Here is a 15,665-nt window from a genome sequence, read left to right on the forward strand (position 1 = left end):
CGGGCTCGGTGGCTCAGCCTGTAATCCCAGCACTTTGGGAGGCCGAGGTGAGTGGATTGTCTGAGCCTGCGGGTTCGAGACTCTCCTGGGCAACTTGGCGAGACCTCATCTCTACAATAAACCAAAAATTAGCTGGGCGTGGTAGCGTGCCCTGTAGTTACAGCTACTTGGAAGGCTGAGGTGGAAGGATCTCCGGAGCCCAGCAGGTTGAGGCTGTGGTGGCCGGGAGCGGCCATTGCACTCCAGTCTGGGTGACAGAGTGAGACTCCAACTCAAAAAAAAAAAAAAAAAAAAAAAAAAAAGACTTGAGTCTTGGTTCTGCCATGTACTAGATATGTGACATTGGGCAAATCATTCTACCAGCTGGTGTTTCCACTTCTTCATCTATGAAATAAGGTTAATGATAGAACTTATCTCATAGTGTTGTTTTGAGGATTAAATGAATTTGTGCAGGTAAAGCACTCAGTCAAGTGCCTAAGTGCCTGGCATGTAGGAAGCCCTCTGTACATGACAGCACATGAAATTCTTATTCAGAGAATGTACGTGGGGGGCAGGTGTGGCACTGCATGTCACATGCCTCTCTAATGGTGCAGATTCCGTGCTGGAATCAAGGACCTGGAGGTGATGACCCAGAACTTGATTGCCTCGGCCTTCGAGTTAGTTCGAGATGTGGAGCATGGAGTGCTTCTGCTGGATACCTTCCACAGGCTTGCAGCCCGCGAGGTGTGGCTGCCCCACTGGCTTCCTTGTCTTTCCCGGTTTCTCGCACTCTCTCTTTGTTCCCTCCTGAGCCTTCCAGATGCCATCCTGCCTCCATGTGTGCCCTTTCCCATGTCCAGAATTGTCTGCCCCTCTTTTCTTTCTTCTGCTCCTCTGGTTTCCACACCCCCAAGGAGTGTGACTCCTGTAGCAGGGGTGCAGCTTTCCTCTGGGATGCGTGACAAGAAGGAACCTGCCTCTCTGGGCATGTTGATAACCTCTTCCTCTGTTTCCATAGGCTATCAAACGGACATATGACAAGAAGGCAGTGGATCTCTACATGCTGTTCAATAGTGAACTGGCCCTTGTGAACCGTGAACTGAACAAGAAATGGCCAACCCTGGAGCCCTACATGGCCCTCTATTCTGGACAGGCATTCTGGGTGCGAATCCTACGGCGTCGCATCGAGAGAGTCATGACTGTAAGTGCCTGGCCTCCTCCAAACTGTCATCAGTGAGATGTCAAGGTCTGCAGGCTGTGCTGCATGCTGGGAGGGATGGGGGATGGGTTCAGAGAGGTTCTCCAGAGAATTTTCATGACCTGTCAGGTGAGGGAACTGGCAGATTCAGTTCAGTGAGGTAGGCCGTGGGTTTGGATTTGCAGAGGTGGTGAATATGGCTGGTAGAAGATGGGTCATTTAAGGAATTTCCTACCAAGGTTCAGAGAAGGAATAGGGCCAGCATCTGGGAAGTTGGACTAGCAGGGATGTAAACAGGTAAGGCCCTTGTATGTTCTGGTCTCTCTGAAAGAACAGGTACAAAGAAACAAAAGAAAAATAAATTTAAATACTTTTTGGGAATACAGATCGGAAGTCGTTGAGTTGAGATACTGACCGGCTATCATGTAGTTGGTTCTGAGAGCAAATAAGGCAGCCTGCAGATAACTGGAGGCTTGTTTAGAATTGGTAGGTTAAGACTGGGGCTAGAGAGGGCTGATACTAGTTTTCAACCTTGTACTTCTTAAATCCTTCACCTTCTGTGATTTACTTTTGTCTTCTAACTTTTTTCTTGAGCTGATTCCCTGTTCATCTCTTTCCTCATTTTGCCTTTTCTCGTTGTGCCTGGGTCTCTTCCTCTCACCTTTCTTTTTGACTCTGTCTTCCCTTTAAGTTGTCAAAAATCATTTAATCTCCATAGCATCTTTATACATATTATTGGGCTGTGTGTGTGTGTGTGTGTGTGTGTGTGTGTGTGTGTGTGTGTGTGTGATCTCAGGGCTGGTTCAAACAGGTTCCACCCACCAGTTGTTCCTCCCCTCAGTGCCTTTCTAGTGCTCATTTCCTGCCCCATATTGGGACCGGGGAGGAGAGTGTACACACCTACCAGCAGATGGTACAGGCCATTGATGAGCTGGTTCGGAAAACCTTTCAAGAGTGGACATCGACGCTGGACAAGGACAGCATTCGGCGACTGGACACTCCATTGTTGCGAATCAGCCAGGAGAAGGCGGGCATGCTGGATGTCAACTTTGACAAGTACAGGACCTACCTGGCCCCTTCTCCCTACACTTGGCACCAATCTCCTTCTCCAGCTCTCCCAAGTTGTCTCCTCTATAATCTGTTCTTTCCATTTCTCTCTCTCTCTCTTATACTGTAATATATTTGCAATAACTTTTTTTTTTCTTTTGAATTGGAGTCTCACTCTGTTGCCCAGATTGGAGTGCAGTGGCCGCTCCCAGCCACCGCATCCTCCACCTGCTGGGCTCCGGCGATCCTTCCGCCTCAGCCTTCCAAGTAGCTGGAACTACAGGCGCGCACTACCACACCCTTCTAATTTTTGATGTATTGTAGAGATGAGGTCTCGCCAAGTTGCCCAGGCGGGTCTTGAACCCACGGGCTCAGGCAATCCACTCACCTCAGCCTCCCAAGGCGTGGGATTACAGGCTGAGCCACCGAGCCCGGCTCACTTTTTTTTTTTTTGAGACAGGGTCCCTCTATAGCCCAGACTGGAATGCAGTGGTGCAACACTGACTCACCGCAGCCTCAACCTCTTGGACTCAAGTGATGCTCCCAGTTTAGGCTCTCAAGTAGCTGGGACTACAGGAGTATGCCACCACGCCCAGCTAATTATTTCTATTTTTTGTAGAGATGAGGTCTCACTATGTTGCCCAGACTGGTTGTAGAGATGAGGTCTTACTATGTTGTCTAGGCTCAAGTGATTCTCCACCCTCGGCCTCCCAAAGTTCTGGGATTACAGGCATGAGCCACTACACCCAGCTGCTATCAGTTCTTAATTTTACAATTTATCTTTAAAAAGAAAAAAAAAACTCTACCCCGCTAACCTAACTGAACCAGTGATGTAGATGTTCTACCACTAGATGGCCATGATGGCTCAGCTAAGTCACCCAAACCCCAAGCCATGGTCTGGGCTTTTCTGAGAATTGATGGGGCTGTTAGATCATGCCCTTCCTACAGCTTTACAGTTATGACATTTTCATCCTATAAATATTTAAAATGTAACTAATCAATGAATTAATTTATTAAAATATGTAGTGAGTGCCTTCCATGTGTCAGGAACTGAAACACAGGGAATGTATAAAATGGTCAGAGTCCCTGCCCTTGGTGGGGAGAAGCTGTTACCCTGTAAGTCAACAGATCTACCCTCAGAGCAGGGCTTCCTGTCCACATCAGATGCAAAAGAGAAAAATAAATAAGGAGCTATGTAAGGCATCTCTCTGCAGAGATTACAAACCTTCCAGTGACAGGTTTTTCCTAATCAGAAGGAAATAACTTTCTGCTTGATTGGTTTTGACTCCCTTTTATCATCAGCTGTGCCATTTCCCACGCTTTAGTAGCTGTTGCTACTAGCATTGGCTTCCACCCATCGAATGCCCATGTTTGTTGGGACAAATGTAGAAGGGGCTTTGTCAGAGAAGGCCTGTGTGGTGACAGAGTCTCAGAGACAGATGAGACCATATGTGTTTGTCCTGGGTAGCTGAAGTGGCCTAACCACAGGGAGATGACACATTATGGCTGAGAAAGGAAGTAAAAAGACCAAGATGGAGAAGCAGTGCTGAGTGTCAGGTAAGAGGGGTGTGGCAGAGGCATTAGTGAGGAGGACAGGGATGTGGGAAGACACATGGATGAGAAAGAAGCAGAGGAGCAGAGTGCGAGGAAGGCGAGGCTGAGAGATTGGAATAAGGCTTTGACCAGCGAGGGGTGTTGGAGACCAGCTTTAGTGAGACTCCTGGCTTTGTGAGATACGGCTTGAGGTAAGGTCAAGTAGGACCATGTAAAAATATTCTCATAAATCAGTGGTAAGATTCTGAAGAGTTAGAAGCTGGGCCAGTATTACTCTTGTGACATTCACAAGCATATCATGAAGTTGAACCTACAAGATGCATTCTCCCATCAAGCTGAGTACCTCCAGGGGCACTGTGTCTGGGGAGCCACTCAAGGCACCCCTGAATAATATGAATATGAGTACACACAGTACACCAATTATAATTTTCCCATGAAATAAGGGATTGTATTCAAATAACATAATTTTATTAAACACTAATTATCAATATTTATATTTCTTTATTATTCTCATTATCTGAGTCGGAATCTTACTCTGTCATGCAGGCTGGAGTGCAGTGACACAATCATAGCTCATCACAGCCTCTGACACCTGGGCTTAAGTGATACTGCTGTGTCAGCCTCCCGAGTAGCTGGTTCTACGGTTGTATACCACCATACCCAGCTAATTTTTTTATTCTTTGTAGAGACAAGGTCTCACTATGTTGCCCTAGCTAGTCTTGAAATCCTGGGCTCAAGTGATCCTCCTGCCTCAGCCTCCCAAAGTGCTAGAATTACAGGCATGAGCCACCGTGCCTGGCCAATATTTACATTTTATATATGAAAGAAAATAAAACTTGAGACAGGAGGTAAAGAAATGCCATATGTAAGCTGTGGTTGGTGGCTGCTTCCTTCTAATCCTCAGAGGTCAGCCAGTGAGAGTGGATGAAGAAAGCATGAACATCAATGCCAGAAAGTCTTGAGTTTGAACTCTGGAGTAGATCTATTCTGCCATGTGACCTCAGGGAAGTCACTTAATTTCTCTGAGCCTGAGTTTCTTTGTCTTTTAAAAACCCCTTTATTTATTTGAGTAGGAGTCTCACTCTGTCGCCCAGGCTGGAGTGCAGTGGCACACTATGGCCACGTGCTGGGCTCCAGTGATCCTTCTACCTCAGCTTTCCAAGTAGCTGAAACTATAGGCGGGCGCTACCATGCCTGGCTAATTCTTGATTTATTGTAGAGACGAGGGAGATCTTGCTAAGTTGCCCAGGTTGGTCTCAAACCCGTGGGCTCAGGCAATCCACTTGCCTTGGCCTCCCAAAGTGCTGGGATTACAGGATGAGCCACCAAGTCTGGCCAAAAAAAGAAAACAAACCCTTTTAAGAATAAGCAATCAGCTGGGCGCAGTGGCTCACACCTGTAATCCCAGCACATTGGGAGGTAGAGGTGAGAGGATTGCCTGAGCCCAGGGGTTTAAGACCAGCCTGGGCAACATGGCAAGATCTTGTTTCTCTAAAAAAAAAAAAAAAAATTAGCCAGGTGTGGTGCCACATGCCTATGGTTCCAGCTACTTGGAAGGCTGAGGTGGAAGGATTTCCTGAGCCTTGCAGGTCAAGGCTGCGGTGGCCGTGAGCCTGCCACGGCACTCTAGCCTAGGCTACAGAGTGAGACTCCAAATCAAAAAAGAAAAAAAAAGCAATCAATAAGCATTATTTCCCTTCATAAAATTTGATGAATATATTTTCTTTTCTTTTTTTTTTGAGTTTGAGTCTCACTCTGCCACCCAGATTGGAGTGCAGTGGCTGCTCCTGGCCACCGCAACCTTGACCTGCTGGGCTCTGGCAATCCTTCCGCCTCAGCCTTCCAAGTAGCTGGAACTACAGGTGCATGCTACCATGCCCGGCTAATTTTTTTATTTATTGTAGAGATGAGGTCTCGCCAAGCTGCCCAGGCGGGTCTTGAACCCGTGGGTTCAGGCAATTCACTCACATCAACCTCCCAAAGCATGGGATTACAGGCTGAATCACCGAGCCTGACTGATGAATATATTTTCAAAACAAATTTAGTAAAGTGGTATACAACAGTTGTAATTTTTAAAACATTTTAGCCTTTAAGAAGGGCTAGTACATGCATGTGGTGTAAGATCCAGAAGGTAAAAAAGGGTAGAGAATAAAAAGTCTCTCCCCTCTGCTGTCCTCTGGTGACCCAGTTTCTCTCTGAAGAAAGGGTCAGTGTTGCAGATTTTGTGTAACATTCCAGAGATAAATGTATATGTCTACATAAGTATTATTTTTTTGCATAAATAGTGGCATATCGCATATATTGTTTTGTACGTTCAAAGTGTTTTCAAGATGTTGTATTTAATTTTTCTATTATATAATGAATTATTGATCATTTAAGAAAATTTATATGATGCATAAAAGTAGAATGAAGAAAAAATTCTCCCAAAGATAATCACTTTTAATGATTTTATATATATTTTTGTCACTTCCCCTTTCCCCGCTTCTTATGGTTGTTTTCCTTTAGACTTTCAACTCTTTACTGGGTATTTTTAAATTACAAAAGTAATGTGTGCTCACCATTAAAAAAAAAGGTTGATGCAGAAGTATGTAAAGCAAAAAGTGAAAATTTAGCACACAGCTCCTATCTCCAGAGGTAACCATGATTACTGTACAATCAAAAATATAAACTGCACACATAAAATAGGATTGCATTATGAACTGTATTTTTGCACTTGCTTTTTAAAAAGGTTAACAAAATGTGTGGAAGATTTTCTTTCTTTTTTTATTTTTTTTGAGTTGGAGTCTCACTCCATCGCCCAGCCTGGAGTGCAGTGGCATGCTCACAGCCACCCCATCGTCAACCTGACCTGCTGGGCTCAGGCGATCCTTCTGCCTCAGTCTTTCAAGTAGCTAGAATCACAGGTGGTCTGCCACCATGCCCAGCTAATGTTTGTATTTATTGTAGAGACAAGGTCTTGCCAAGTTGCCCGGGCTAGTCTCGAATCCGTGGGCTCCGGCAATCCACTCACCTCAGCCTCCCAAAGTGCTGGGATTACAGGCTGAGCTCCTGAGCCCAGCCTGTGGGAGATTTTTTATTTTGTATGTTTAGAGCTACTTAATTCTTTTTCATGGATTATAGTAGTCTATAGTATGGCTATACTGTAATTTAATCAACCAGTCCACTGTTGATGGATTTGTAAGTTGTACAATTTCCATACGTTTTTTGAATATTCTGTGCTGGAGGATTTCAGCTGGGCTTCCTACACCATATTCCCTTCACTCCACAGAGGTATGTTTACTTGAAGTTTGGGCACATGTCAATCTAGTTAGGATAAATGTAGGAGACAGCTTTTACAGAGATCTGCTGTTAGCATGTCTTGTCTAGAGTATCTTTTGTATCATCTTTTTTTTTTTTTTGAGTTGGAGTCTCACTCGGTTGCCCAGACTGGAGTGCAGTGACTGCTCCCGGCCACCGCAACCTTGCCTACTGGGCTCTGGCGATCCTTCCGCCTCAGCCTTCTGAGTAACTGGAATTACAGGCATGTGCTACCACGCCCAGCTGATTTTTTGATTTATTGTAGAGATGAGGACTCGCTGCCCAGGCCAGTCTCGAACCCATGGGCTCAGGCAATCCACTCACCTCAGCCTCCCAAAGGCGCGGGATTACAGGCTGAGCCACCGAGCCCGGCTCCGTATCATCTTTATAGTAGAGCTTCACAAGGCAACTTTGGACCAAACATTTATGGCCTGGGTTTATCTGAAACCCAAATAATGGCTAGACACTTCTTCCAGATAGAAGAGGTACTTGTTCCTGTCTTTTGGCAATTGTTTTCTAGAGAGATATTTTATAAGATACTTTACATTTTTGTGGTTTTAAGATTAAACCACCTCAATCCAGTATATAATGGATGGAAAAGAGCATGATCATAGTGGAGACTTTTGCAATGTCTGAACTCATCAAACCAGTAAATAAAAATTCAAGACTGTTTCAGCTTCCAAAATTTATTAACACTTCAAGGAGGTGCAGATAACTTTTTCAGGTTTGCTCTTTGTGTTCAAGGTCTGGTTAAGATCTTGAAATAAGTGTATTTTTTAAATGTCCTGATGGTCCTCAGAATTACCTGACTTTCTCTTAGTACTGGGAGCCTTCCAGTCCCTAATAGCACTCGTTTTATCCCACAGGGGGTTTTGTTATCACACCTTATATCCCACATATCTGAACTCTGAAGTCCAAATTGGCTTTTACCCCATTTTACAGCCAGACCAGCTTTACAGATTGCACTTAACATAAACATATTCCAGATGTCATCTGTACCCTGGGTGAAGGAGCTCTTTTATCACTCTGTGTAGAAAAGAGTGGAATTTCCCCAGAGCAGGAGACAGGACACTGATATGTTTGTTTTTTGTTTCTAGGACTTGCCTCTCCTTTTTTTTCCCCCAATCACATAGTCCTTTCTCCACCAGGTCGGTTCATTTTAGGCTGTCAGCACTGAACTCAGCTAGTTTTCCTTTCTACCTCTACTGTCTGGCCACTTGTTTGACAATAAATTATGAAATATTTTACAATAATCATTCCCTCCCCAATTTTTTAGCAATGTTATGTCAAAAAAATAAAATTTGCATTCTAGAAATTTATTGACAAATGTCTCTCAAATATTGAGCATCATTATGAAAAAGGTTCTCATAGGATTTTCAGCTCAACATTAGGAAGGTATTTTCCAAACCATCCCGTTGACTGACAAATTAAAATTTGATAATTTGCCTTAAGATTATTTTGAAAATCTTATCAAGATGAGAAAATGAAAAAACATTTTGGTGCGGTGTTGGCCAACATACCTGCCTAGTAGGCTTGCTCTGATGTTCATGCAGAGAGCTAAATTCAAGGCATCCAGTTTGAAGAACATAAGAGAATATGTTTATGCTGCTAGAAATGACCGCACATATATTCACACCTTTCCATCCTCCATATATAGCTATAACACAATTTTTGGGTTAAACTGATATTCATTGTTTAATCTTATTATGACTCTGTTAGTATTGTTTACTGCTGAGTTGAGTAGTTTTATGTTGTTTTAGTTCTGCCTTTGTATAATGTCTTGCTGTATGTGTAGTTAAAAACTACCTCACTTTTTTTGCTAGCACACTATTCACTATCATAATTCCTCCAAACCAACCAATAAAACCCCTCTGAGTAGAATCTGACATGTCAGTGGGGCGCGGTGGCTCACTGTAATTCTAGCACTTTGGGAGGCTCAGGTAAGAGGATTTGATTTTGGCCTCTCTCTTTTATTTTGAAGGCGTTCCTTAAATGTCTGGTGATCCATTGCTCATTTGTATGAGTAACACTTTGAAGACATTTTGATAGTTTCTAAACTAACACATATATTAGTGGAGATCTTCAAAATTTGAAAAAAACATTTCTTCTTCCACACTCTCTTAAAGCATGTATCACAAAAAAGTGAGCACTTGAAAATGATTTCATTCATTGGAAGGTTCTTTGCCAATAAAGAAGGTGAAAATATAATCCTTTGCAAAGTTTGAAATGTGTTTATTATCTCCTATTATTATTAACTCAGTGCTTGCCTGTAGAACATGTAAAAAATAAATTCTGAAATTTTCACCTCAATATTATTTCCAAATAACATTTAGGCAGTATTCAGAATGTAAAGTTTCTTGAGCATATTTTTAGGTCATGGGAACTTTTATCCTTTGTGATTAAAAAATGCAGTTTTAGCTGGGCCTGGTGGCTCATGATTGTAATCTCAGGGAGGCAGAGGTGAGAGGATTGCTTGAGTCCAGGGGTTCGAAATCAGCCTGGGCAACTTGGCAAGTTATGTTGGAAGGCTGAGGCGGAAGGATCACCTGAGCCCAGCAGATTGAGGCTGGGGTGGCCATGAGCATGCCACTGCACTCCAGCCTGGGTGATAGAGTGAGACTCCTACTCAAAAAAAAAAAAAAAAGTGCAATTTTATTTTTAAAACCCTGAAGATTAAAAAAAAAATCAAGTGATTTTATTCAAGATTTTTCTATTTTAACAAGTATTCTAGCCGGGCTCAGTGGCTCAGCCTATAATCCCGCGCCTTTGGGAGGCTGAGGTGAGTAGATTGCCTGAGCCCGCGGGTTCGAGACCCACCTGGGCAGGTGAGTCCTCATCTCTACAATAAATCAAAAAATCAGCTGGGCGTGGTAGTGCATGTCTATAATTCTGGCTACTCGGAAGGCTGAGCTGGAAGGATCGCCGGAGCCCAGCAAGTCGAGGCTGCGGTGGCCGGGAGCGGCCACTGCACTCCAGTCTGGGCGACAGAGTGAGACTCCAACTCAAAAAAACAAAAACAAAAACAAAAATCAGTCAGGCGTGGTAGCGCGCGCCTGTAGTTTCAGCTACTCGGAAGGCTGAGGTGGAAGGATTGCGGGAGCCCAGCAAGTCGAGGCTGTGGTGGCTGGGAGCAGCCACTGCACTCCAGTCTGGGCCACAGAGTGAGACTCCAACTTAAAAAAAAAAAAAAAAGTATTCTAGGCCGGGCTTGGTGGCTCAGCCTGTAATCCCAGCACTTTGGGAGGCCAAGGCGAGTGGATTACCTGAGCCCGTGGGATGGAGATCAACCCGGGCAACTTGGCGAGACCTCGTCTCTACAATAAATCAAAAAATTAGCCGGGCACTGTGGCACGCACCTGTAGTTCAGGCTACTTGAAAGACTGGGGTAGAAGGATCGCCAGAGCCCAGCAGGTTGACGCTGGGGTGGCCGTGAGCATGCCACTTCACTCCAGCCTGGGCGACAGAGTGAGATTCCAACTCAAAAAAAAAAAAAAAAATTCTAGACTGGGCACAGTGGTTTGCGCCAGTCATCTCAGCACTTTGGAAAGCCAAGGCAGGAGGTTGCTTGATCCCAGGAGTTTTAGACTAGCCTAGGCAACATAGTGAGACCTTGTCTCTACAAATAAATAAAAAAGTTAGCCAGGTGTGATGATGTATACCTATAGTCTATTTGGGCAACTGAGATGGAAGGATTACCTGAGTCCAGGAGGTTGAGATTGCAGTGAGCTGTGATCATACCACTGAATACCAGCCTGGGTGACAGAGTGAGACTCCTACTTCAAACAAACAAATATTCTATATTTTCTTCTGGTATTTTATGATTTTACTCTTTATGTTTAGATCTTTGTTTCATTTGAAATTTATTTTGGTGGAGGGAAAGATGTGCAGATTCAACTTGAGTTTTGTATTTTTTTTCCATATGGTTAGAGCCAGTTGACCCAATCTCATTTAGTGAACTATCTTTATAGTAACAAATTCCCAAGTGTATTTGTGTCTATTTTCGGATTCACTATTCTGGTATTTCTGTCTATTCATGTACAGGAACCAAATTGTTTTAATTATTGTCCTTATTACTCTTCTTTCTTCAGAATTTTCCTGGCTATACTTAATATTTATTTCCCATAAGAATTTAGAATCAATTTGTTTAGTTCCCAAAATAGTCACATTCCTATTATTACAGAATAGAGATAGATTAGGTTAAATTTATAGGTCAACTTAAGAATAATGACTATCTTTATGATTTTGAGTATTTCTATCCAAGAATAGTGTTTTTTCCTTCAATTTATTTAAGTCTTGCTTTTTTGCCCTTAAGTCATTTTCTGTGTGTGTGTATGTGTATGTAATAGCTGGTATTTTATTTTATTTTTTTAGAGAAGGGTCTTGCTCAAGCTGGAGTGCAGTGGTGCAACCATGGCTCACTGTACCCTTGAACTCCTGGGCTCAAGTGATCTTCCTGTCTCAGCCTCCCGAGTAGCTAGGACTACAGGGGCACACCACCATGCTTGGTTTATTGATTGATTTGTTGGTTGATTGATTGACTGTAGAGACAGGGTGTCAATTGCCCAGGCTGGTCTCAAACTTCTAGTCTCAAGTCATCCTTCTGCCTCTGCCTTACAAAGAGTTGAGATTATAGGTGTGAGCCACTACACCAGGCCATTTTTGTTGTTTTCATTATTATCATTGTGTCGTTTTCCTCTGTCTAACTGGTTACAGTTTTTATATGGGAAACTTTGATTTTCATAAGTTGATTTTGTATGCAGCCACTTTTACATATATTGTTTAAAATAGTATTTTCCTTTAAATACATTTTTATTATGTATTTACCATTTATTATGTATGCATTTCTTTATTATATATTTATTGTGTATTTTATTATGTATTATTTACATATTACACAATAGAGACATGCTTAAACCTTGCATATTCAGTTTAAATAGAACACCCTTGCAATTTACCACCCAAGTCAAGGATTACCAACAGTGCAAAAGCCTCTGTGCCTCGAATAGTTATTTTCCAGTTGAATTGGATGTTGCCACTTAAAATTCAGGAGATTTTATACAACAATTCTGGCCTCTCTTGAAAAATTAGAAAATGTAGCCACACTGGGCCCACATTTCCAAATGGCAACGATTGCCTGGAGCCTGGAGTGTGCCTGTTTTAGAGGGAGCATGCACTGTTTAGTTCAAGTCTCAGTCAAGTGTCAGTTGCTGTTTAATCATTGCATTTGGGCTACACTTACCTTGGAGATATCTGAATTTCTGAACTTTGCTTTAGCAAATAAAAACAGCAGAAGTTGGTCGTTGATTGGATGTTGGAAAGTAAGGTCGAGGGAGGACGCATGGTTCTGGTGTAGGCAATGGGATGGTACTCATCCCTGAGATAGGAGCTCCCAGTTTGCAGAGAAGATGATGTTTGTTTCTGGTGCTTTGGGTCTGAGGTGCCTGTGGGACAAGCAGGGGAGAGATATCTAGTAGAAAGTTGGACAGTCAGCTTGTAGAAGGCAGCTGACGCCATCGGAGTGGATGAGATCACTCTGGGAGAGTGTATTAGATGTGAATAACCTTGAGGAGTCCCCCATTTAAGGGAGCTGCAAGGGAAGCGGATTCTTTACTGGATCTCCAGTGCCTAGGTGAATGATATTTCTGAGGGATGCTGGAGAGAGGAGGATCCTTCTATGAAGGGAAGAGCAGAGAAGAGGAGAATCATAGTCCAGAAACCAGGGAATAGAGTGTGTTCAAAGAAAAGTGGATAGTAATTCACCACGATGTTAAAACCTACAGACAGATCAAGGAGAATAAGGTCTGAGAAGTATCTGTGGGGTTTAGCTTTAGGAAATCCTTGGAGAACTTGATGAGAGCAGTTTTAGAGGTAAAGAATGGAAGAAGAGCCAGATCTCAGGAATGAGGAGTGAATGGGAAGAAAGGAAGTGAAAGAAACCTGTTAGGACAATTTTTTTTTTGAGTTGGAGTCTCACTCTGTCACCCAGGCTGGAGTGCAGTGACAAACTTATGGCCACCGCAGTCTCGACCTGCTGGGCTCAGGCAATCCTTCCACCTCAGCCTTCCAAGTAGCTGGAACTACAGGTGCACCCCACCATGCCTGGCTAATTTTTTTGATTAATTGTAGAATTGAGGTCTCGTCAAATTGCCCAGGCTGGCCTCGAACCCCAGGACTCAGGCAATCGTCTTGCTCCTGCCTCCCAAAATACTAGGATTGCAGGCATGAGCCACTGCACTCTGCTGATGTATAATTTAATAAAGGAAAAGAGAAACAAGTGAAATTAATTTTAATATTTGACCTGATGTTCCCAAAATATCATTCTAGCATGTAATTAATATAAAAAATTATTAAGATGTATTTTCTATTATTTTATTTATTTATTTATTTATTTGAGTTGGAGTCTCACTCTGTCACCCAGACTGGAGTGCTGTGGTTGCTCCCGGCCACCACAGCCTCGACCTGCTGGGCTCCAGCAATCCTTCCGCCTCAGCCTTCCAAGTAGCTGGAATTACAGGCGCGCGCTATCACGCCTGGCTAATTTTTTGATTTATTGTGGAGATGAGGTCTCGCCAAGTTGCCCAGGCGGGTCTTGAACCCGCGGGCTCAGGCAATCCATTCACCTCAGCCTCCCAAGGCGCAGGATTATAGGCTGAGCCACCGAGCCCGGCTTTATTTATTTATTTTCTATTTTTATTTTAGAGATGAGATCTTGCTCTGTTGCTCAGACTGGATTGCGGTGTCACCATCATGGTTTACTGCAGCCTTGAACTCCTGGGCTCAAGCAATCCTCCTGCCTCAGGCTCCCGAGTAGCTGGAACTATAGGAATGTGCTACCATGCCTAGCTAATACTATTTTATTTTATTTGTAGAGACGAGATCTTGCTATATTGCCTAGGCTGATGGTGAACTCCTGGACTCAAGCAATCCTTCTGCCTCTCAAAGTGCTGAGATTACAAGTGTGAGCCACAGCACCTGGGCTGCAGCTAATTTTTAAATTTTTTTGTAGAGATGAGGTCTCACTATGTTGCCCAGTTTTGTCTTGAACTCCTGGATTCAAGCAATCCTCTTGCCTTGGCCTCCCAAAGTGCTGGTATTACAGGCATAAGCCATTGCATTGGCCTACTTTTTCTAACCTCTAAGGGCTCTTTTGGCATTCCTTTTTATAGCATCTTGTTCTATGGATGCTCTTTTGTTTCTCTGCAGATGTTAGTGACAGTTTTGTTTCTCTTACTTGGGACAAGCAGTCCTTTTGTTCCCTTCTAGTTCTATTTTCAGTTTGTTTTGACTCCCATCTTTTGTGCTAGGAAAGGTAGAGTCCAATGTCTTGTGATCCGTGGTGTCTGTTCATTTTTAAGGAAGGGAACTGGAAAGCTGATTGGAAGCTCTGGTGGGTAGGTAGGTGGGGATGTGACAACTGTGAACTGTTGCAGGGTTGTCTGGGCAGGCTGTTTTCTGGGGACCCCAGAAGTCATCATCCTTAGATCTTTTCATCTTAGGCTGGTCAGAGTCCACAGAAACAAATCTTTCAAACTTTGTTCTGGGGGCATTTGGGGACATCTGGGTTTCTGGGTGGCAGAGAAAGCTGGAGGGGTGGCGTGTAACCTTCAGTACATACATGGTCACTTAATGTGACTGCTCTCAGTATGTTACTCTCTCCTTCAACTGGGCCTGGGATCTCCAATCCAAAGACCCTCTGCTTGTCTCTGCACTGCCTTCTCCAGACAATCATTCTTGTCTTTTGTTGGAGTGAGGGAAGGGCACTTGCCTAAGTATGCAGAGTAAAGGAGAGATGCTTCTCAAACTTTCCTCCAGTTGTATTGTTTTAGGACCACCTTTGCCTCCCCTATTCCAGAGGTCCTTGTAGACACCAGCCCCTGGGCCCTTAGAGGGCCCTACAACACACAACTAGGTGGCTTCTCAGCTGTCTCCACTGCCGACTTAGGATTCCTGTTATGTTCCTTATCTGTCTGCTTTTCAACTCCCAAACATTTTTTGTTGTTGTCTTCTCATACTTGAGGGCTTCTGCCTTAAACACACAGAAAGCTCCTTTACTGTTGTTTTAATGGTTTGGAGAGGGAGCAAAATAAAAGGTGTCCAGCCTGCCTTCTTTTCTTGGAGGTTCTACTTCATTTCTTATCTCTAAATGTTTTCGTGCTTCCCAGTCACCCCCCTTCAGTTATTAATCCCCTCAAGGCTCCCCTCACTGCTATGTTTTTCTTTCTTTCAAAGGTCCCTTCTGATTCTCTTTGTGGAGATTAACTACTGGGAGCGGCTGCTGTTTGAGACGCCCCATTATGTGGTGAGCGTAGCTGAACGAGCTGAGGACCTGCGCATTCTTCGTGAGAATCTGCTACTTGTTGCTCGAGACTACAATAGGTAGGGCTCCTGTCCTCATTGCAGCCCTTTGAGATGCTATTTTTTTATTCCTTCTCATTGTCTTATCTGCCCCGTGATGTTGTCCATTTCCTACAGTTTCTATTCTTTACATTTTATCCATCTCAAAAAAATACTCTCGTATGGTCCTATGATTAGTCCCGTCCTTTGTAGTTTTGTCTTCTAGCTGTGGGGCAGAGAGCTAAAGCAACCAGGC

The 15,665-nt window shown here is 43.6% G+C and overlaps 1 protein-coding gene across 1 annotated transcript in view; it reads left to right on the forward strand.

Annotated features, from left to right (window-relative positions):
• The window catches only part of DNAH2 (dynein axonemal heavy chain 2), a 112,682-nt gene that overhangs the window by 21,713 nt on the left and 75,304 nt on the right, over positions 1 to 15,665 (forward strand). The window contains exons 11-14 of the mRNA XM_008062346.2: positions 594 to 723; positions 998 to 1,180; positions 2,019 to 2,233; positions 15,305 to 15,451. Of these exons, the coding sequence (XP_008060537.1) occupies positions 594 to 723; positions 998 to 1,180; positions 2,019 to 2,233; positions 15,305 to 15,451 (675 nt within the window). The remainder of the gene's footprint in view (positions 1 to 593; positions 724 to 997; positions 1,181 to 2,018; positions 2,234 to 15,304; positions 15,452 to 15,665) is intronic.

The sequence above is a fragment of the Carlito syrichta genome, unplaced genomic scaffold, assembly GCF_000164805.1.
Source record: "Carlito syrichta isolate Samal-C Ts95f unplaced genomic scaffold, Tarsius_syrichta-2.0.1 Scaffold305688, whole genome shotgun sequence".
Taxonomy (NCBI): Eukaryota; Metazoa; Chordata; class Mammalia; order Primates; family Tarsiidae; genus Carlito; species Carlito syrichta.